This window comes from Psittacula echo (genome assembly GCF_963264785.1).
Source record: "Psittacula echo genome assembly, chromosome: 5".
Classification (NCBI taxonomy): domain Eukaryota; kingdom Metazoa; phylum Chordata; class Aves; order Psittaciformes; family Psittacidae; genus Psittacula; species Psittacula echo.
In genome coordinates, this window is record NC_137739.1 from 66,523,391 (window position 1) to 66,545,990 (window position 22,600).

The 22,600-nt window shown below is 38.5% G+C and overlaps 1 protein-coding gene across 7 annotated transcripts in view; it reads left to right on the forward strand.

Moving 5' to 3' along the window:
- The window catches only part of TECPR2 (tectonin beta-propeller repeat containing 2), a 45,616-nt gene that overhangs the window by 13,911 nt on the left and 9,105 nt on the right, over positions 1 to 22,600 (forward strand). For 5 of the 7 annotated variants that reach the window (XR_013957079.1, XR_013957080.1, XR_013957081.1 and 2 more), the window contains exons 10-17: positions 1,112 to 1,295; positions 3,221 to 3,394; positions 5,747 to 5,927; positions 7,298 to 7,439; positions 8,904 to 9,144; positions 9,903 to 9,992; positions 10,773 to 11,006; positions 16,528 to 16,676. Coding sequence is in view for 4 of the 7 variants with exons in the window: in XM_080619812.1 (XP_080475938.1) it covers positions 1,112 to 1,295; positions 3,221 to 3,394; positions 5,747 to 5,927; positions 7,298 to 7,439; positions 8,904 to 9,144; positions 9,903 to 9,992; positions 10,773 to 11,006; positions 16,528 to 16,676 (1,395 nt within the window). In the remaining 3 variants the exon portion in view is untranslated. Of the gene's footprint in view, positions 1 to 1,111; positions 1,296 to 3,220; positions 3,395 to 5,746; positions 5,928 to 7,297; positions 7,440 to 8,903; positions 9,145 to 9,902; positions 9,993 to 10,772; positions 11,007 to 16,527; positions 16,677 to 22,600 lie in introns of those variants that run through there. The other 2 variants (XM_080619815.1, XM_080619814.1) reach the window with 2 other exon arrangements.

Genomic DNA, 22,600 nt, shown 5'->3' on the forward strand with positions numbered 1-22,600 from the left:
TCTGCTCCTTGTTTGGATCTCCAGTAGCCCAAACTCTCCGTGATGCTGTTCCCATTTTCAACTGAATTCATGGGGAATTAATGCTCATTATCTCACATGGCTGGCCCTGGTTAAGGATTGTTTTACTTGCAAATACTCAGAACAAGGATTAGTCTTCCCTTGTGCCCTAGATAGCAGTTAGTACTATTTAAAATGTTATTTTAAATTTCTTTTAAATTCATTTTAAATGCCTTTTTCTGTTATCCGTCTTTCCTTCACTGTTATTTTGTGGATGTGCGTTTCCAGAAATAGTAATTCACATATGAACTATAGAAAAGAAGTACTAAAATTAATTATAAAATCTGCAAAATTGCCAAAACCACTAGGAGTTTTAGCAGAAGTCTTATGAAGGAAATACAGTTTTTCTAGGTTGGGGGTTGTGTTTCTTTTAAAATCTGTAACAGCCTTGTATTGAGATCAAGCAAATACTTGTTGGCAAAGGTTGAGTTGTAAGTTGATGGTTTCCTATCTAATAACAACTGCAACCCCGAAGTATAGAAGACTTCTTAATTTCAGTTTATGATATTCTTAGTCTCTGGAAAGTTTAGGAAAGCTGCACAGATGCTTGCGTTATAGGGCATGTATGCACTGCTTACATGACCTCATGCAAGCTATCAAAATTTAAGCTGGCAGTCTGTAAACCAAATTTCTGCAATATGTGGCTCATTTGCCATATGGGAAATATCAGAGTTGGATATTTAGCTGTCTGCACTCCAGCTATCTTGTTACCTTTGCTCATCACTGGGCTACAAGACAGACTGTACATTTTTATGTATTCTTTTTGCATCTGGTATTTAAGTATGTGTTCTTTAATAAGAGAAGGTTTTCCACTTTTTGAAGGTAGATGACAGTATGGAGGTTGGGGGGTTTATTGCTAAAACTTTTGTTCTGGCAGTCTTATTTCACAGTGCACACTATCTTAGAGAACACTGACTGATGACTTATTCATTGATGAAGGTACTTAAGAACCTTAAGTTTAGCACTTCTTAAATCAAAATGTGGGAGCTGCTGTGCTTATATAGCCATTTTCTTGTGCAGTTTGAAGACACCTGACACTGTTTTAACTCTACAGTTTGCAGAGAGCTGGATGGGGTACTCTGGCCCGGGTTATGGCATCCTGAGCTTGGTTGTCTCAGAAAAATACATTTGGTGCCTGGACTACAGAGGCAGCCTGTACTGCAGCGCACTGCCCGCTGCGGGGCTGCGGTGGCAGAAGTTCGAGGAGGGGGTACAGCAAGTGGCAGTTTCCCCTTCAGGTTGGTTGGCTTCCTCTTCTCTGTGACCCATAAATACAAAACTTGCACATGCTTGTGCATTTCCATTTCTTTCTTATCTTTTTATAAATAATGGATATTATTTAATTAGGTGAAACTGGTTATTTTTCTGAGATTACTGATATGGTTCAGTGCATGCATAATTTCCACATGGGCAGTTTATTATTATCTTAATACAGTATTTCCAAAACCTGCGTTGTATGAGGCTTGTTTAATATAAAAGTAGTGTTGTGGGTTTTGTTGGGGTTTTTGTTGTTGTTTGTTGTTTTGAAGTCATACTGGGTGATAGGACTGCATCTTCACTACTTCTATATACCACAGTGCTATGTTCTGTTTTTAAGTGGCTGTCTTTCTAGCAGATTCACATTGCATTTTGGGAAGCTTTCAACATTTGTGTGCCTGATTAATATGAACTTCAAAAGTGGCAGTGCAGTGGTAGGCAGAGGTGAACAAAGATGTCTTTGTCTATCCAAACCTTGGGTTTTGCTGCAGAGTTGCTTATGATTCCCAAATGTAAAATTCCTGTAAATGTAGAATTGGTTTTGTGCATGGGTTTGTTTGTTTATTTTCTTGATTAATTTTTTAAGGCTAAAGAAAGAAACTTAATTTTTGGTGCATTTGCGTATGAGCTTGTTCTGGATGGTTGGAAATGAGGATTATGTTGGATTAAAATTAAATGGGTTTTGGTTATAATCTTGCATCATTTTTGGCTTTCCAGATTGTTCCAGGACTGGTGTGAAAATACATGTTTCTGAGACATTTTCCTTACTTAGTCTCCTGCCTTGCCACTACTTTTCTTCCCCTGTCATCTCTAAAAGCATACATCAGTATTCCCTTCTCTCTGTAGGGGAAGATTTGCTGTCTGTTTCAAGAAGAAAGATGTTCTATTTGAGCTTTATATGGTCAAAAAAATTTAAGAGTAGCTGTACTAGGTGAGATCATAGTTTCATCCAGCTCAGTATCTTGTCTTGAACAGTGGTCAAAACCAGATACCTGCAGAAAAGTAAAAGTAATAGTCTAACATCTATGACATTTGGCCTCGGTAGTTTCAGATTGAAATTACTGGCAGTTGAGAGATCACTGGGCAAAAGGTTGTTTCTATCTTTTTTTATCCCTCTGTTTGAGGTACTCACCCATTTTTTAATTGAAACCATAGCAATTTCTAGCATCCATGTTTAATTGTGGATGTAACCCAAGAACATGTTAACCACAAACACTAAAATGCGATCAAATGTTACTTTGTGGAATTATTCAAAGGAAGTTCATATGACAATGTGCTGCTCAGGTACGAACTGGGATGGATACCAGTCAGCAGTTAAGTTTGTAATTCCATTTGGTTTTCTTTTTCTGAGCTATCCTTGCTAATTCATGTGAGGGAAAAAGCTCTAAGGGTGGATTTATACAGTTGCATTTCTTAGTTTTCTCTGCTTGTGATGTGCTACATAACAAGAAGGTAATACCACTGCCCAGTTCAGTGTGGGACAGTTATGATTTATTACTAGTATTTGTAAAAGGTGAAAGTACTGTAATTAACCCCTTTACCTTTGTCTGCTGAGGGTGTACCAAACTAGTACAGAAGCAGAATATAGTAGGCTTATTTGGCCCTTGTATGGAACTTGTTTTGTTAGTTTTCAATGTTTGTTAGTTTTCAGTGTTAGTTAGTTTTAAGGAGAAGTGACTTGCATTTGAACATTTAAAAAATCACACATGCTCTAATGTTAAATGTTTGTAGAAAAGTTGGCCACAGTTCTGGTCTTGCTTTAGAAAAAAACCCCAAAACTGTATTTTTAGCTCTTGCCTTTTACGTTTAATGCTACTAGTTTGTCTTTCCCCTCATTAGTTTAGGACAAGTGGCTGTTACAGTAATTGCCAAGTGATACTGTGTTCTCTCTTAACTCCTCATACAGGGGCTCTGCTCTGGAAGATTGAGCAGAAGACTAACAAAGCATTTGCTTGTGGAAAAGTAACTATAAAAGGAAAACGCCACTGGTATGAGGCCCTACCCCAAGCTGTGTTTGTAGCTTTAAGTGATGACACTGCCTGGATTATCAGAACAAACGGAGATCTGTATCTGCAAACAGGTACTTGAATTAATTGCAGGCTCTTTGAATTTTTGCGAGCTAAGATTAATAGAATTCAAGTCTATGGAATGGTCACAACTTGTTTTAATCTTTTATCCACAGCCATGACACAGAGAAACCTTTTTATCTTGAGAAATGGTTGAAAACAGTTGTGAGATACTGTGTAATTAGGAGACTGGAAAAGCCAGTTCATGGCCACTCTGGGGTTTTTTTGTGCCGTGTAGAGTACATACAATATAGAGAATTTATGACATGGAAAGGTCTTGTGATTTAACCCCTGCTGGCAACCCCAGCTCTCTTACTCACTCTCCCATTGGTGGGGTGGGGAGGAGAATCGGAAAAAACGTAAAACCCATGGGTTGAGATAAGAACAGTTTAATAACTGAAATAAAGTAAAATATAACAATAATAACTGTAATAAAAAAGGAGGTAACAAAAAGAGAGGAAGAGGAATAACACCCAAGAAAGATTAGTGTTGCACAATACAATTCCTCACCATCTGTTGACCAATGCCCAGCCTGTCCCTGAGCAGCAACCAGTGTCTCCCAGCCAACCCCCCCCAACCCGGTTCTGTACTGACTGTGCTCTTCAGAAGAAATTCAGGTGAGGGGGGCAAAGTAAGAGAAAGTAGAGGCTGTATGTTTTGAAAAGGATGGATCTATTGGAGGTAACGGGTACCACTTGATAATAAAAGGAAGGTATGCTAAGACAGAAGATCATGAAGTGCTTTGAAAGTATAGACAAGTGATACATATTTTATGTGACAGAAAGCAAAGCCAGTGGAGGAATGGAATGGGCTGTGGAGCAGCAATCTTTACAGCTGCCTTCTCATGGGATGTGAATGGGGCAAGAGTCAAAAAAAGGTATAGTGCAGTAGCAACTTTGAACTCACAGTCTTAGTTTTATCTGCTTCAGTGACTAGAAGAGGATGCAAAGAAGGTGTTATGCAAACAATAATCAGGCTAAATACAAGGACCTAGGATGAAGAAATGAGCTCCAGGTTTTAGAGTTAAGGGAGAAGAATATCAAGGACTCTTGGGCATGCAGGCTTTGCAGAGAGCTGAGTTGGTAAAGAAAAATTACAAATAACATGATAAAGGAATTACTGAAGAAGTAAGAAGAGGACTGGCCAAGAGAAAAACATTAAGACACACTAAAGCAGGACATTTTAGAGTGGCTATCAAAATTCTTACTTATTTTCCATTTAATTCTAGTACTCTCCAAATGTCTCTTGTAGATTTAATTGCTGTAGCACACTATAGACATTCTTCTTGAATAAGAAAACTGTTTAAATGGACAGCATCTTTTCAAAGATACTCTTATTTTAATTGAGTGTAATAGTTATAGAGAAATCAAGAGACCTGCCCAAGGTCATATGCATAGTGACAACAAGCATGGATAGTGGTGATAAAGAGTGAACTTTTGATGCTAGTCACACAGGGCTCTGTGGAGATTTGAATTGTATTTTTCTTGCCTGTGAGAGATTGATGTGATTACATCCGGTTACATTCTGCTCTTTGAAGGGTACTAAAATTGTCTTCGATGCCAAAAATAAATTCCCAATTTATCTTTCTTGTTGATGTGGTGCAACCAGTGCTGATTGTTTCTCCAGGATCTTTTTGTTCCCCCACTGTCCTATCTAACTTTCATAACAGAAGTGTGTGCTCAGAGGTTAACAAGAATGCTCATTTCCTATTTTGGAGTGTCAAACAGATGAGTCTGTTCATACTTGCTTTGGCAGCAGGAGAAGATTAAGCAAAGGCTATATGTCTCTTGAGGTGTTTCACATGCAGCTGTGTAAATCAAGCTGCAGAATAATTGTAAAGATCTGTCCCTCTAGATTATATGTATAAATGTGTGCAACCTAGCTGTGCATCTGCCAGAACCTGTCTCCTTTCAGTACTACACACTGTCATTGCATGCTCTTTTGTAATTGCTCTGCTGCCACTATTCAGATCAGGTTGCCTCTATCCCTAGCATGTTCTGGGTAAAAGTTCTTCCATTACTGCCTTTTCCTTTGGTGTTTCTGTCAAGGCTAATACAGGTTTTATAAACGGAGATTCTTGATACTGACGCTAGGGGGAGAAAAGGAACAGAAATGACAGGACTTGGGTGCGCTGCAGGATGTTGAAGGACAGTGTTTTAATTCTTAAAACATAAATTCAGCTATATTAGAGGAAGTGATTAATAGTTTATAGAAAGAACAGTCAATCATGGAGATAGTGATCAAATGAAAAAATTTAGCATGTCAGGGATATTCCTTCTCCTTATTTTCTTTGCTTGGGTAGCTTTCTCTCTTGTAGTTGCAAAAAGCCAAAGTTTGTAAAGCAATCCTCATTTTTTAATTTCTAGGCCTGAGTGTGGATCGTCCTTGTGCCCGCGCAGTAAAGGTTGACTGCCCTTGTCCACTGTCGCAGGTTACATCTAGAAATAATGTTGTGTGGGCACTGAGTGAACAGCGGGCCCTGCTGTACCGAGAGGGAGTACGCAGCTTTTGTCCTGAAGGAGAGCAATGGAAGAGTGATATTGTCAGGTAATGACACTGTGGTGGGACAGCATCATAAGCAGGATGACGCAAAAATTATTTTCAATCCCGGAACTCCTTGATGTTTGGAAAAGTGGAACCTGAACTCATATATACACATACCATGTGTGTGTTGATGACTGACTGCTATATAATGAAAGATGGTCTAGTTCCTACCTCCATGCCATGGGCAGGGCCCCCATCCAACCTGGCCTTGAACACTTCCAGGGATGGGAATGTCTATCAATATGACTTTTTTTATTAAATACTGCTTCTTTAATCTGTGCCATAATGGCTTTAATGAGCTCTTCAGATATGTGAGTGAATTTTTTCTGAGATTAAATCTCACCATTTTCTTGGTCATCTACAGAGCTGGATAGGCACTTCCTAGTCACAGATTTATGTAAACATTCTGGGCAATCTGTATTTAGCTTTGTACTTGAACCTACACTCGCAGTAGTTAGTTGATGATAAAGTTAAAAGCACTGAGTCTTTACTGCTGGCTTTGAGAACCTAGAATACAGTCTCTTTTATAGCAGCAGCCTGAAACAAATACAAGAAGAAATTCTAGTTCTTGTTGTCATATGATTTTATCTTCTACTAATATCCTGTTGGAAAGCTTTAACTCGTAGAACCTCCCAGCCTGATATTTAGCCCTTGAAAAGGGCCTTGTTCAAATATGAAATTTACATGTACTTTAATTAGTTTATTTAAAGAAAATATCTGCTTAACCTACGCCTTAGGTACAGTTAATGTTCTTGGGCTTTGTATTAAAATTGCCCAAAGCAATCTGTCATTGTTCTTAAATTGTTGAGAAAGGTTCTCTGAAAGAAATAACATTGTTGGCAACCTTCTAATTCTCTGATATGATCACCTGATCCTGTTGACTTTCTGAGCTTCAAAATTGTTTACTTATTCAGGAAACTTACAGTCCTAAATTCGACATTTATCTTTGCCATGTAATTAAGTTGAGTTTTGTATTTATGGTCCTTGAACTGCTAGTATTGTTCTCAGAATAGGTCAAGGAAGTAGGAGGAAATACAATTATGAAGTTACTTTATCAAAAACTTCAAGAACACAACTTTTTATTTCTTATTTACTGAACACAGTTTTTGTTTAGTTACATTGTTATGTATCCAAGTTTCAAATCTGAAGTGATTTTTGGAAGGACTCTTGTTGAATTGTTTTTACTTATGCAAACTCATAAAATTTGAATTACTGAACAACTGTGAAAATTTGAACTCAAATGTGGTTTTGAGCTTGGGCACACTGAGTTCAATCATTTTGAACTGCTGTTAGCATTGTAGCAGCTTCCTTAAAATACTGTAAGCATAAATTTGAAGTAAGGTTTTTAATTTTTTACTTGTTTGCATTTCCAGTGAAATGCAAGCTTTGGAACCAGTGTGCATAACCCTTGGAGATCAGCAGACATTATGGGCTTTGGATATCCATGGAAATCTGTGGTTCAGAACTGGTATAGTTTCAAAGAAACCACAAGGAGATGATAACCATTGGTGGCAAGTAGGCATTTTTTTTTTTTTTGTTCTCAGTTTAGTCTTTCATCTTGGGTTTATTATTTGCATTGTTTTCCCATGACAGTCTAAGATAAGCTTCTATTTATTGTTTGGTATATTATAGCACTCTTTATTCAAGATATTAAACCCGCAGTGTGGCCATGGCTGAAGTCCTTTTTCACCTTTGCTGTAAAAAAGTGGGGGAAAAAAATTGCATGGTCGTCTCAAACAGCATCACAGCCATCTTCAAGAACACAAGAAATAGTCTATCAGGTCATATCAATGGTACATGTAGCTTGGTATCTTAACAATGGCAATAGGATGTGCTGTTGAGGCAGAGCATTCAAGTCTGGCTGCTGAATGCAGTCTCTTGTCTTTAGTAGAATCATAGAATAGTTAGGGTTGGAAAGGACCTTAAAATCATCTAGTTCCAACCCTCCCTGCCATGGGCAGGGACACCTCACACTAAACCATGTCACCCAAGGCTCTGTCCAACCCAGCCTTAAACACCGCCAGGGATGGAGAATTCACAGCTTCCCTGGGCAGCCCATTCCAGTGCCTCATCACCCTCACAGTAAAGAACTTCCTTATGTCCAATCTAGTATCAGCCTTTTGTTCAGCTAGATGAAATAAGTAATAAGTAACCTTCCAAAAAAACCTGTATTACACATCTTCCATTCAGCTGAGGTTTCTTTGAACCATTTGGGGCTGCTTGCTTCAGTTGCAGATTGTGTGGGTAAAACCAACTCAGTTAAAGCAAGTACTTCTGGTGTTGATTTAGAATTCCTGACTATTTCCCGCCTTCTTTTATTTTCCGAAGAGATAAGGGTGAGGAAGAAGGGGGTAGAAAAAGTTATACAGAAAATTTGTTTGTCTGCACATCTAAGTTAGAAGAATTTCAGTTGATGTACATATGTAAGTCTTCTTACATTTGGGCATCATGAATAGCTTGGCTTTGAGGTCATTGGCAAACTGCTCTTCTTTTTGCACTCTTCAACATTTCCTTCCTTTCGAGGAGTATCACAGAGTGTTGCCAATCTAGTTGTCCATGACAGAACTTTGGCAGTTGCTTATTTAGACCTGCTTCTGCCTTATGACTTAAAATGCTCATGAGGTTGTTGTAAGGGAGTTATTACATACAAGTTTTTGTGATATTTAAATTGCTGCACTAAGCACATTTCTCTCTTCCTTTGGGAAACTGAAAATTCACCTTAGTTTGAAGGTTTCAGGTATGTTTTTAGGAAGAGAGTGTAAGATTTCATCCCGAAACAAAGGGCTTTCTTGAAATGCAGAATTTAAAGTGGATTGTTGGGTAGGAGGGAGTTGTAAGATGATGTTTAATAGTGGTTCTGGTTTATTATGAAGACACACAGAAGAAAAAGCTTCTGATGAAAGATTCTGCAGTTCACCCAAAAGCTTAATTAATTATCAAAACCCCATTTTATTTTTTGTTTTTTTAATTCTCCTCCAGGTAAGCATCACTGATTATGTAGTGTTTGACCAGTACAGCCTGTTTCAGACCATAATCCAGGCAACTCAAACAATGGCAACAGCAGCTCAGGCACCTGTGGAGAAGGTGGCTGATAAACTTCGAATGGCATTTTGGTCACAGCAGCTTCAGTGTCAACCCAGCCTCCTTGGAGTTAATGGTGGTGGAGTCTGGATCTCTTCTGGCAAAAATGAATTCCATGTGGCAAAGGGAAACTTAATAGGTTGGTGTGCTTTTACATCTAATATTTTTAAGTTAAGAAAAACAAATAGGGGAGAATAAACAGCTACAGTTCTGTCACCACAAAAATTATCCAAGGTGGGTCAGGGCAGCTTTAACAAACAATTCCATGTTTAAAAATTAACTTAAATGATTCCTTAGCATATAGGCTTAAATATTTTCCATTTAAAAGGAAATATTTTTAGTGGAAAGTTCATTCTCCACAAGTGAACCATGCACAAGTTACTACTTTTAGTACCTACCCTTGCTTCTTTTCTGGGCTGAGAAGGCAATTTTAAGCTATTGTACAGTAATGTTACAGTTTTACAGTGATAATAGAGGAACTGTTTATTTTTCTTGGTATATTTCTCAGAATAGAATTTTGATTTAGTACACTTCTTTTATCAAGTAAACACCAATAACAGACCTAGAACACTGTCTGTTTAACCTTGTCACTAAATTGGGAAGACCATTAAACTTCTTCCTTATCCTCCTTTCTGCATTCCCAATTTTCTGTGTTTTTGTGTGTATTACGTATATATGTGTATGTATACATATACACAGGGAGGAAAAAAGGTCAAGAGGAGCTTTTCTCCTCCCCTCCAACAGTGTCTTAAAAGATTTGCATAGAAAATCTTGTCTAGATGATACTTAATAATTGACTGCAATGGAATTTCTTTTAAGTGGTAACTTTTGAAATAATAACTAATTTTAATAGACAGTTGAGTTTCATACTAATACCACTCTGTTATTTCTTTCAAGGCACTTACTGGAATAATATTGTGCCTCGTGGCACTGCTTCTGCCACAAAATGGATTTTTGTGTTGGCTTCCACAGCTTCATCTAAAGAAGGTTAGTGAGTAAGCAGTCCATATATATATAATACCTGCTTTTGATGTTTAAATAGAGTAAGTTGATGATAAGTAAGTTATTAAATATCCTGAATTACTTCAGAGTTTGGGTGCCTTTTCCTTATGCAGGGATTTAATATATTTGAAGTAAGGTGGAAATACATCTGTAAAACTACTAGAAGTTAAAAAAAAAGGCATATTGTTCACCCTGACACCTTCTGTGTGGAGTGGCATTCAGCAGAGAAATGGGTTGTCCTTTAGGAGCAGTAACTTCCTAAATTGCTGGAGCAAGTTTTGCTGGAATGTCTATGCTAACCAAGTACTTCTCCTGTCAGTGCACTTACTGCGGAAAAATGGCACATTTTCCTGCAAAAATGTGACCACACTAGGTAATTCAACTACTAGTTACAATAGTTAGCAGCTGCATTTTCTGAGTACACTGGCTTTATTGGCAAAAATACGTGATTTAAAGCTGAAAAAGAATGCTGGTTTTCAAAGGCAATTATCAAGGGTAAAGGCGAAGGGATAAAGGGAAGTGATGGTGCACTGTTGTGTGTCTTCTTTCTGTTAAGCTCTTTGAATGAGATGTTTTCTTCAAATGAGATCACTTACTACTTATTTGTTTTGAGAAAAGAAGTATTTAAGTACCAAAATAAGGGCTTAGGATGTGTATTTGTGCTGCAGAATCTTAGCCTGTGAACAGAGCCAGAAGTAGTAGATGTGTAAGCTGTCTCAGGGTGCATTAGGAATTATTTTAATAACAAGAATGTCCTTTCCATAGGAAGCTTTCTGTGGCTGTGCCAGAGCAACAAGGATCTGTTTTGTGTCAGTGATCAGAATCCTCAATTTCGTCCTTCTACGGTGCAGCTACCGCCAGAGGCTGAAATGGTACACTACTCTGCCTGCCAGGATGCCATTTGGGGTTTGGATAGTCTTGGGCAGGTATTTATCAGAACACTTTCATCCAGCTGTCCAACAGGGATGCACTGGACAAAACTGGATCTCTCTCAACTAGGTATGATATTTTTATTGAGTAGACTTTCAGCTTTCTTAGTTGACAGCTAGTATTTTCCTTCAGAAGTATCTTTTGGTTGCTGATACAGAATATTACATTTACTGGACTAAATGCAGTATAAGCTGTTCTACAGATTCCTTTAAGAGCATATTATCAAAGTTGGGAATTTTCCAGTCCAGATTATAGTTTGGAACTGAGTTTTGGTATAGTCCCTTCAAAGATCCCAGTCCTGGTACCTTTTTAGCTCTTGTGTGAGGGAGACCAAGACTTTCTTTGGCGCAGTGATTTTGAGATGGATCTGCGGTGTCCGTGAGAAGTTGAACGAGGTCTTTGTCGCACTGCTAGTATTGTATACAACTGTAGTTGTTGTATACAATGTAGAGAGGATTGGAGCATTCGGTGGTCGATAGGCAGCCAGGGCAGTAGTGGGCAGCCTTAGAGTAATGGGCCTCACACCAGGGGGCTGTAAAGCATCAGAAACAGCTATGGCTTTCAAGCAATGTTTCATTTAGCCTTTTGCTGGGGACAGCATGTTTACTGTTAACAAGATATTTTATATATATATATGCCTTCTTACAGTTTGTCAGGCTGAGGTACCTTGGCCTGACAGAGTGCTGTGCAGGTGTACCGGTAGATTTAAATTAGCCTAGTCCTTTCCAACCCTAATTATTCTATGATTCTAGTTCTTGTGTTACAGTCTAACCATAATTGTGTGGTCCTGGGCAGTTCCATATCCAAGGCCCTGAATTTTGTGGTTAAATGCATTCTTAAGAGTGATCAAAGTTTCAATAAGATCCTGTCAAGGAAAAATTATGCTCAAAGTGTTGCATTACCCATGAGTGATGCAGCAGGTAACACTCGTGTTCAGGTTTATACCTATCTGTTGATTCAGCATAATGAGTGTGCTGCTGGTTAACTGCCCTTTTCATTTGGTTAGAATCATAGAATAGTGAGGGTTGGAAAAGACCTTAAGATTGTCTAGTTCCAACCCCACTGCCATGGGCAGGGATGCCTCACACTAAACCATGTCACCGAAGGCCTCATCCAACCTGGCTTGAACACCGCCAGGGATGGAGCATTCACAACTTCCCTGGGCAACCCATTCCTCACCACCCTCACAGTAAAGAACTTCCTCCTTATATCCAATCTAAACTTCTCCTGTTTAAGTTTTAACCCGTTACCCCTTGTCCTATCACTACAGTCCCTAATGAAGAGTCCCTCCCCACCATCCTTATAGGCCCCCTTCAGATACTGGAAGGCTGCTATGAGGTCTCCACGCAGCCTTCTCTTCTCCAGGCTGAACAGCCCCAACTTTCTCAGCCTGTCTCCATACGGGAGGTGCTCCAGTCCCCTGATCATCCTCATGGCCCTCCTCTGGACTTGTTCCAACAGTTCCATCTCCTTTTTATGTTGAGGACACCAGAACTGCACACAGTACTCCAAGTGAGGTCTCACAAGAGCAGAGTAGAGGGGCAGGATCACCTCCTTCGACCTGCTGGTCACGCTGCTTTTGATGCAACCCAGGATACAGTTGGCTTTCTGGGCTGCGAGCGCACACTGAAGCTGGCTCATGTTCATTTTCTCATCGACCAACACCCCCAAGTCCTTCTCCGCAGGGCTGCTCTGAATCTCTTCTCTGCCCAACCTGTAGCTGTGCCTGGGATTGCTCCAACCCAGGTGTAGGACCTTGCACTTGGCATGGTTGAACTTCATCAGGTTGGCATCAGCCCACCTCACAAGCGTGTCAAGGTCCCTCTGGATGGCATTCCTTCCCTCCGGCGTATCAACCGAACCACACAGCTTGGTGTCATCGGCAAACTTGCTGAGGGCGCGCTCAATCCCACTGTCCATGTCAGCGACAAAGATGTTGAACAAGACCAGTTCTAACCCCGATCCCTGAGTGACACCACTTGTTACTTGTCTCCTGCTGGACATTGAGCCATTGACCACAACTTGTTGCATGCAGCCATCCAGCCAATTCTTTATCCACTGAGTGGTCCACCCATCAAATTGATGTCTCTCCAATTTAGAGACCAGGATGTCATGTGGGACAGTGTTGAATGCTTTGCACAAGTCCAGGTAGATGACGTCAACTGCTCTACCCCGTCCATCAGTTCCATAGCCTCATCACAGAAGGCCACCAAATTGGTCAGGCAGGACTTTCCCTTAGTGAAGCCATGCTGGCTGTCACCAACCACCTCCTTGTTTTTCATGTGCCTTAGCATGCCTTCCAGGAGAATCTGCTCCAAGAGGTTGCCAGGCACAGAGGTGAGACTGACTGATCTGTAGTTCCCTGGGTCATCCGTTTTCCCCTTCTTGAAAATGGGGGTTATATTTCCTTTTTTTCGGTCGTCGGGAACTTCACCTGACTGCCATGATTTTTCAAATATGATGGCCAGTGGCTTAGCAACTTTATCTGTCAGCTCCTTCAGGACCTGCAGATGGATTTCATCAGGTTCCATGGACTTGTGCACGTTCAGGTTCTTAAGATGGTCTCGAACCAGGTCCTCACCTAGGTGTAAGGCTAGTGCTGTTGACCATGTTTTGATCATAAAAATCTCCTCCCAGTTTGGCTGTGGGGTAATCAGACTATATGTCAGCTTCATCAGTATTCCAAGTAGATTTATTTCTTTGATAGTAAGACTGTTAGAATATTCTTCATGCTAACCTTCATTCCTGTTTCAAATGAAGATGAAAGAAATTTAGGCTATGCAGCATTCTTGTACCATTTTTAAAATAATTCAACTGTTCTGCAGCTTTTCCATTTTTTGAATGACAATGTTTGTGTCTGGTTTGAAAACAGACAAGCAATTTTAACATCAGGGTTAGGGAAAGGCAGACACAGCTGGCAGACTTTAAGCCTACAGCTGGCAGACTTTAAGCCTCATGTACAGTTTTAGTGTGCAGTTAGTAATAAATACTTCAGGGAAATAATTTGTTTACCAGTTACACACCAGGTTTTCCAGACCTGATGAATTGGTTCCAAATCACTAATTGTACCACAGTTTAAGCACTGCTTGACGCCTTTTGCCTTCACTGACCTACAGGATAGGTTTGTCCACACTTTCCTTCTCGTATTGCTTAGTACAGTTTGAAACTTTTCTCATGGTGCCATTACTTTCCAGCAATTTAGATAACTTTTCAACTGAAATAGTAAATAATTTCTTGCTATTGTCTGAAAATCTCAAAGCATTCATAAAGGAAATCAGAGTAATCGGCTCTAGCTGTAATATCTATCGTGTGAACTTGAGCAGTTCAGAAGTTCAACCTTTATGTTCAGCTGTTCCTGTTAGCTTTGTGGCACATGGTGGTGGTATTGCAAAAATTTGGGGTGAGGAAATTCTTCAAACATCCCACTTTTACCTGTCACTCTGTGTTAACACTTAAGTGTGAAAATGTTTTAGTCATTTTTCCTTCAATTAAATGCAGATGGTAGATCACTGGGTATCCAGGATTATAAGAGCCTTTATTTGCACTAATGGGGCTGAAAAAATTGGAGAACTATTGTTATTCTTCAAGTGTATGTTTAAGTTTACTCCAGAAATATTAGGTAGGGGGAGAAGCAAGTTGCTGTAAAATGCCATTGAGAATTCTGTATGGAAGTGATGTGGTTCCCAGCATTAATGTTGAAATATGAATGTTATGTTGGTAGTATCTTCCTCTTGCCTTTACTCTATGTACTGGGAGTAGTATGGAGTAAATTATTTTTATTATAGTTCCATTATCACTATCAAGGTTTCTAAACACAATAGAATGACCTTTAGGTTTCAACAATAAACAATGCCTCTGAATCATGCTGCTTTCTCTAAACAGTAGATGAATGTGGTTTGTATGACCTCCTAAGCTAAAAACGGTAGGAGGAGGGAGAAACCCCAAACCATTTACATAAGGGCTACATTTTTGAATATCAAATTTTACTGTAGATGTAAATAATATCAGCTATGCCAAGTAGGTGATATGTGATTCCATTTGAGTCTCTGATGCTGGTTTGAATCAGAATGTTTAACAGCTGAGACATCTTGTGACAAAGCCATTGCTTTCAGTCATACTTTATGTTAGAAGAAATAATGAGGTTTTAGATAACATTTTTGACTTGTAGCTGAATGTCAAGCCCCTGCCTGCAAAAGAAAGTTGTTCTAGATGGTTTTATTCCAAGCAGTAGAAGGTTTTTATATATAGTTTTGTCATTTGTTTTTAATGTGAAGCTGTACAATGAAAGGACATTTTTTGGTGAGAGAAATTCAAATTGATGATAAGATCTGTTTACTATTACAGAAAACCAAATGATAAAGCTGTGTAGTCCTGTTGTTCCCTGTTCTTTCCCCTGGCAAGCCTTAATGACAGAGAATACTGCCTTCTGCAGAAATAAATGCTTTAAACTTGCACTCTGTGGGTTAAAATTTTGCTCCCTTCTTTCAGGAATGCTATATCTGGTGCACTTTACAATGAGTTGTTGCCATATTTCACATCACTGAAGAGAGAACCAAGAATACCAAGAATGGGATATTCCAAGCAGCACTGGCATGTTCAATCAGCCAGCAAGGCCTATTTTTAGAATCTTAAGTTTGGAGTCTGACCAGAGCATTCCTTCTGTAGTACATCTGTACTGATTGGGTCTCTCTTTCTGTAGAATGTATTTTCCGTTATTTAGCATGGTGTTGTCCTAACACTGGGAGGAAAAACAAAATCAAATGTGATGTATATGGTCACATGGCTATTTTAAAATGAATGTGGGAGAGTAGGGGTTCCAGTTGACAGCTAGCTGGCTAGCTAGTTCTTTTTAGTAAAAAACTTCGGTTATGCTTCTCTACTATCTTTGCAAACTTTTGGGTATGATTTGGTATGGAAAAACCCAACCCACCCCAAAATTCCAGAACATACTTATTTGGCAGTGTTGGTTTCATTGTGCTGACTTATGTACAGTTAAAGCACTGCTTTTGAGATAGGTGTAATAAATAAGTACGCTGTTGAACATAAATCCAGTTGAGAATTGGCTCCTTTATTTACAGATGTGACACTGGTATGTTAACACTGAAATGCATAATCCATATGTTCTGATATTTTTAAAGTGTTGGTAGCGTTAGGAATGTTCTTTGCTGAATGTGTTAGCAGATCAGCGCCTTTAGAAGTCCACAAGCATGGCCAGCTACAGACAAAAGTTCATATCAGGTCATGTGAAAGTTTTCTAGGCAGTGATAACATTTGTCACAGAATGTTTCTCTGCTTGAATTTGGTTATTTTAATAGCATATTTTTAGTGTGTTTTAGAAATTGCAGTATCCTATGACTAAACCATTTATTTTTAGATTTATAAGAGAAGTACCTCACATAGACTACCTGCTGATTTTATTCATTGTATCCCGTGGGGTTTTTTTCCTCTTTTAAGTTGCATTAAATTTCAGTCACTTTTACATGATTGTGTTTAAAGCTAGTTTGATTCAATCAAGTCTAAATAAAAGTTCTCATTATTAGCTGAATTCGAAAGGAAAATGCCAGGTTGCTAATAGTCTCTTTGTTATCAGGTACTGTAAAGCTGATCAGCTTGACCTGTGGAAATCAGCATGTTTGGGCCTGTGACACCAGTGGTGGTGTTTATTTCCGTGTAGGAACACAGCCTTTTAACCCAAGTTTGATGCTTCCTGCATGGATAATGATTGAGCCACCTATACAGGTAAAATGTTGATTACAGTTCTTTATAGCATAGTGGGTTTGCATTGTGCATTTGAAAAATTTTTAACACTCATGGAAAACAATAGAGCCAGATTTTAAATGTGTAGCTTAAAACTTTGTCCCACATGTTTGAATAATTCAGGATTATAATGTACTCTGAATATACAGCCTTAGCACCATGTCATCCCAAATTACAAATAGGGTTTTTTTTCCTCAAAAGTGGAAGGTTTTGTTTTCCTTTCTATTCTTAATAAAAGTTTACTCTTCTTGTAACACCCAGCTTTATAGGCACATAGTACAATTCAGCCTTGAACTGCATATTGAATATCTGCTGTATGCTAGCCAGAAGCCTGGACTGGCCAACAGCACAAAGCAGAAGGTGTGGGAAGGCTCAGCTCAAGTGGCATGGCACTGAAGTGCCTGCCTCCCTCCTCCTTTGTCCTCACCCGTGTGAGTCTGGGATGCTTGCCAGGGTGCTGTGCCTGGCTTTAGGGACTTTCCTTTTCATCCAGTAGTTAGTAAGCGTGTACAACAATTACGGCTCTTCGCCCTTGTTCCTAGAATGAGCAAACTTTGTATCCTTTCTACCTGCCAGCTGGGAGGATGACAGTGGAAAGAAACCTCTTAAATTACCCTGGGAACATCTTTTCTGAATATAGAGGGTGGACAAAATATGTTTCTCCAGCATCTGGTTTCCTTTTTAACCTTTCTTTAAACCTCAGTGTTTGCTTTTGTTGCTGCTCTAGTACTTTGCAAGTTAAACTATGAAATGGGAGTCATATCTGTGGTGTGGGTTGGGACTGCTGTAATAGAGCTGACCTCTGACTACTGATTTCATTCTTTGCTCCTTGGCAGGAAGTCAGTTGAACTGTCTGCTGACCTAGCATAGTAGCGCTATGTGTGTTTGCGTACTTGATTTACATTTTATAATGTTGCAGAACTCCTTTTGAACATTTTGAAATATGTGGTACTTTTGAAAGGGCATATTAAGAAATAAAAGTAAATCTGTGGCAGTGGAGTTGCAATAGTTTATTTGGTTTTTACATCATTTGCTTTTAGTTCTGCTTCTCTCTCATTGGCCGATTATTAGCTCTTGTGAATCTCAGGGTGTAACAGCAAAGAAAGGCAGGGAAATGAAGCTGCAGATTTGCATCCCATCAGTTAGCACAGCACTGGTTAGCATTGTTTTTCTGTACTGGGAATGTAGTCAGTCAGACCTGGAGAAATGACACCTTGTTTTGCAGAAGAGCGGAACAGACTAGTAAATAAGTACCAATATCATTTGCAACAAGGCCTACATAACACTGCTCGTTCTTTGTGTGTTGCAAGTGTGACTCTTTAATGTAATCAATAAGAAACAAATTTTCCCTGCTAACAGGGGGTAGGGCAGCAGGAAGAGGAGACTGGGATATTGGGGATGATGGCTTCCATAAGGATAGTATTCTTAGAAAGGGGGCAAAACACATTCCAGTATGTTTTCCACTTAAAATAAGGTTTGCCAAGAGACAGAGAATTAACTTGTATGGTGGCTTCTTACCAAAGATTTTCCTATCCAGGAAAATAGCCTGAAAAGCTGTCTCTCTGCACTGGTACTTTTTTCTCTGTATTAAATGCATTCTCTACTACTCCACTGAAGTAGATGAAATTACTCAATACAAAGGTGTTCACAAGAAATGGGGATTTGTTGTGGCTCAGTGTTTAGCAGTAACTTCCTTTTGTAGAATGTCTTTAAGTGGACAGGGTTGAAAATCAAATTATTTCCTATCAGCTTATCCGGGAAGCTGGATGATGTTGCCTTCCAAAATGATAACCTTCTGATACCCAGAGCAGTGTCATTCTCTTTCATGTTATCTTGCCAAGACCTGACATGGCAAATGTAATGAGTCAATATGAAAGGGCAAAAATTCAAACATTGCTTGCAAACAAGATGAAAACTTGCGGGTTACATGGCCATTTTGAGATAATTCTAACATGTTAAAACAATACATTAAAGTACTGAAGGAGCAGCCATTCATGCTTTTACAAAGGCTTAATGCAAAATAAGAAAAATATGTGAGCTTTAAAATTATTTCCAAATGCTGGCTTAGTGTTTAGATAACAAGTACAACATGATGGCTGAGAAGTGGACTATTCCATGAACAATATTTGCTTTTTAGAAGCACCTTACTGCTATCTGTCCTTTAACTGACTTTGACACAGTTTATGCTGCACCACCTTATCTTCAGAGTAACAGAAATACTCTAAGAAGTATTTGTGAATGATTCAGTCATTTTCTGTTTGAAGAACAAAATCAAAATTGCCTTTCACTTGCTTTAAGTACAGGAGCATTCTCAAATAACGCGATTTAAAACCAACTATGGATATTTCATTCCCTAGTAAATGTCAAAGCCAATGTGACTTGCTGTATCCCAGATCTCATGACTCATCAGCAGCTTGTGAGCAGCTACAGACTCTGCTTTTATGGTGTCACTTCTCAGTAAAGTGCTGCAATTGCAGAGCATCCATCTTTGCAGAACTTCACAAAGATATGCAGAGGCAATAGTTCTGATGAGGTTTTACTCATGCTAAAATCTGTGACTGCAATGTAAGTGCAGTCTTTTCTCTGTGATACTTGATGGTTTGGGAGGGTTTTTTTTATCTGGACTGAAGCCATTCTCATTTGCTACTCCTCTCTTGAAGTCCCTACTGCAGTATCGCTTGACATAAAACCAAAACAAACCAAAACATTTTATGTTCTCTGCCCTCCCTCTTCTTTATTTTATCCAACACTTCAGAAGTTGTTGGTAGCATCATTACAATATCTTGAGCAGTAGTAGTTTGTATGTAGATTTTTTTCTGTGCTTTATCCATTCTGTTCTGCAGTCGTAGAAGTCAAAATAATTGTGTAGCTAAGCAGTTTTTTTTAAACTTCTTTATGGACATTGACAAAGCTGATGAAAATTCTTTGATGAAACAATTTTAGTTCAGGAAATAGAAAGTGGTTTTCATTCTATTGTTAATATACAGGATAAAACTATTATCTGATGTAGCATGTTTCAATATACGTTAAATTTAATTAAAAGAATGGGCAGGAAATATAAATATTACTTACATAGATACTATAAAGTATGCTTATATATGTGCGTGCGCATATAGTTATGAAGATTTAATGCTTCATATTTTTTGGCCTAAATGAATAATAATTTAAAATGAAATAGAAAATTGCTATAGTAAATAAGACTAATTTGGATGATTATGGAGTAGAAGTTGATCAAATAAAAACGCTTGTTTGAAAAAAATTCCTTCAAAATTTCAGCTTCGGTTTTTGTCATCTTCTGACAAAGATGAGACAAAAGCTGAACTTGAGAAAGCTCACTTTCTACAAGAGCTGCTTAACATAAAAACTGACCATAATAACCACCTTCTAAGATTTACATTAAGACATCTATCTGATAAGCAGAACTTCATTTAAGAGGATTAAAGGAAACAAAGAATCAGGACAAGTATTTGTAATGAGTGACCAATCATTTATTGCTTGGAAACAATCAGTCTTACTCTAAAAATAGATTAAAACATTTTATTAATTGCCGTTTGCTTAATTATTACTCTTTGCTCTTTTGTAACCAAATGTCATAAAGAAAAGGATTGAAAAAGCAATTTTGGTAAATCAAGAGGTCTGCTTAAATATCCACATAGCTTGTCCAAGCGGTGGAGTAAAAGGAGCTTATGTTTGGCTGCTGTACAAAGCTTTCTTTGATCCTTTCTAGTTCCTAAGGTCTCAGCAGTACTGTTTCACTTAGCTTGCCATAAAATGGTCTTGTGCAATACGTGCATTTCAAGTTAGGGAAACTCTTGATTTACCACTCTTTTCCATATACAACCTGGTGATTGTCTCTTTGTGTAGCTTTATCACAGGTAAGAGAAGAGAGTATAAATCCTTACTGATCTAGGAGGAGCTATTTCTTTCTCATTACCCCTTCCCCCCTTTTCCTCTTCTTCTCTCCACCCCCCACCCCACCCTCCCCACCCCCCCAAAAAAGATAATTAAGACTGTTCACGCTTTCACTGTCATTCAAAAATTCTTAAGACTGTGAGGCAAATGGTAGTTAAAAATATCAATTACAGTTCAGGAAATGTGTCTGTAATTCTGCAAAATCAATACACGCTACGTTTCATTTGTTTTCAATACCTTCCTTTTTCTTAATCTGCATTTGGTGTAGAGAGGTTGGTTGGGCCTTATGGATGAGCGGTGATTTGTTAGAAATGGTTGTCATGAGCTTTTTTTCCTTTCCTCTCTTTAAATAAAATTCTAGATAACACTTAATGCAAATCTGGAGACCTTCTTCCTCTGCCACCTGCCTTGCCTTTGCATTTTTCAGAGAGATTTCTATTAAGGTCAGTTTTGTGTTAAGCGGTACTTACAGGAGGAAGCAGTGAGCACTCCTCAAGATCAGATTTTGCCCTTTTTCTCTTTCTTTAGGTGCCAAAATCAAAGCTGAAATGTAGGAAAGGTTTGTTTGAAATGCTCTTTAAGAACTGGATATTTGGGGATGATGATATTCTGTTGAAAATGCTTCATAACTTTTACTTGAGTCATTCATGCTATTTTTGACCATGGAAAACTCTGCTCTTTCTTAATGTATGTGAATGTTCTTTTCAAGTCTGATTTTTCACTAGCACAGACTAGCTTGCATTACCTAGCTGTTACACAGACATCTAAGTTGCTATGAGTTCTACTTTAGAGTGCTGAGATGCAGAGGAAGTATCGTTTCTAGACCAGTTCTGCTTAGGCTGAAGAGGTAATACACTCATAAAACCTTCTGGTTATCTACAGACCAGACTAGCTAGTCTGTTGTTCCACGTATCTTTGTTCATGTGAGGCCTCCTGAAGACATTAACAGGGAGAGGGTTTTCTTGGAGAACTGCATGTTCCAAGGTGATGTACATAAAAACTGTTTGGCTGTAGTAACTGTATCAATAACTGTATCGATATAACTGCAAATAAGTATAGGAGATCAAAGTTTCTTCAGAAGTGTATTTTATTTAGCTGATTTAAAATACCATCATGTTTAAGTTCAAATGGGTACTATTCCTCACAGGCATGCCTTTCTTAGAAATCCTAAGTTACATAAAAGGTGCTTTAGATAATGGAAAAAATGCAATTCTAGCATTTTTACTAAAGTTGCCTCACGCCACAATTTCATTGCTCATTCAGTGCTTATTATTTCCATTTTGTTGCTAGTTAAGAAAACTGCTGTCATGACATTGCACTGTCTGTTTCTGCTTTGGAGTTTAGCTTTCTGATACTTGTTTTAAGGCATTGCTATCGTCATGTTCAGAAAAGCATGCGTGCAGCCTGTCCCATTAGATAGCAGTTATTATCAGCACCAGAAGCTTCAGATCACAAAAAGTACACAAAATGATACACGCAGAAAACTGAGTAGACCATCATTCTATATCCTTTTAAATATTGTCAAGATGGTGCTTTTGCTTTTTGATGAGACTAGGTTACACTGGAAACAAAAATTGGAGGAAGGAGAACCTTCAGTTTTCATGCTTTCATTTGTTCTGTACTAGAAGCAGCCTCATATCTGCACGCTTCCAATGTGCCCATATTTTGGTTAGCTAACACAGAATTGCATATTTAATTATTTTTTGGAGCCAATTAAGAAATGCGTTGAACATTAGTTGGGTAAATAAAGTAACTATAATTATCATTGAGTTTTGAGAGTTTTCCAGAATTATTCTATTTAAAAATAAAAATGTAATAGTGAAAAAAAGTAATGGGTAAAGGATGTGTGTCTTGATTTAGCAAGCATGTGCTTTGATTTCCATGGAACTGTTCATGTGTTTGTAGGAAGTGCTAGCCTGAAGTATGTAATTAATAGGAATATTTGAACTGTGACTTTGAGACTGTCGTAAAAAATAATTACTTATGCTAGTATA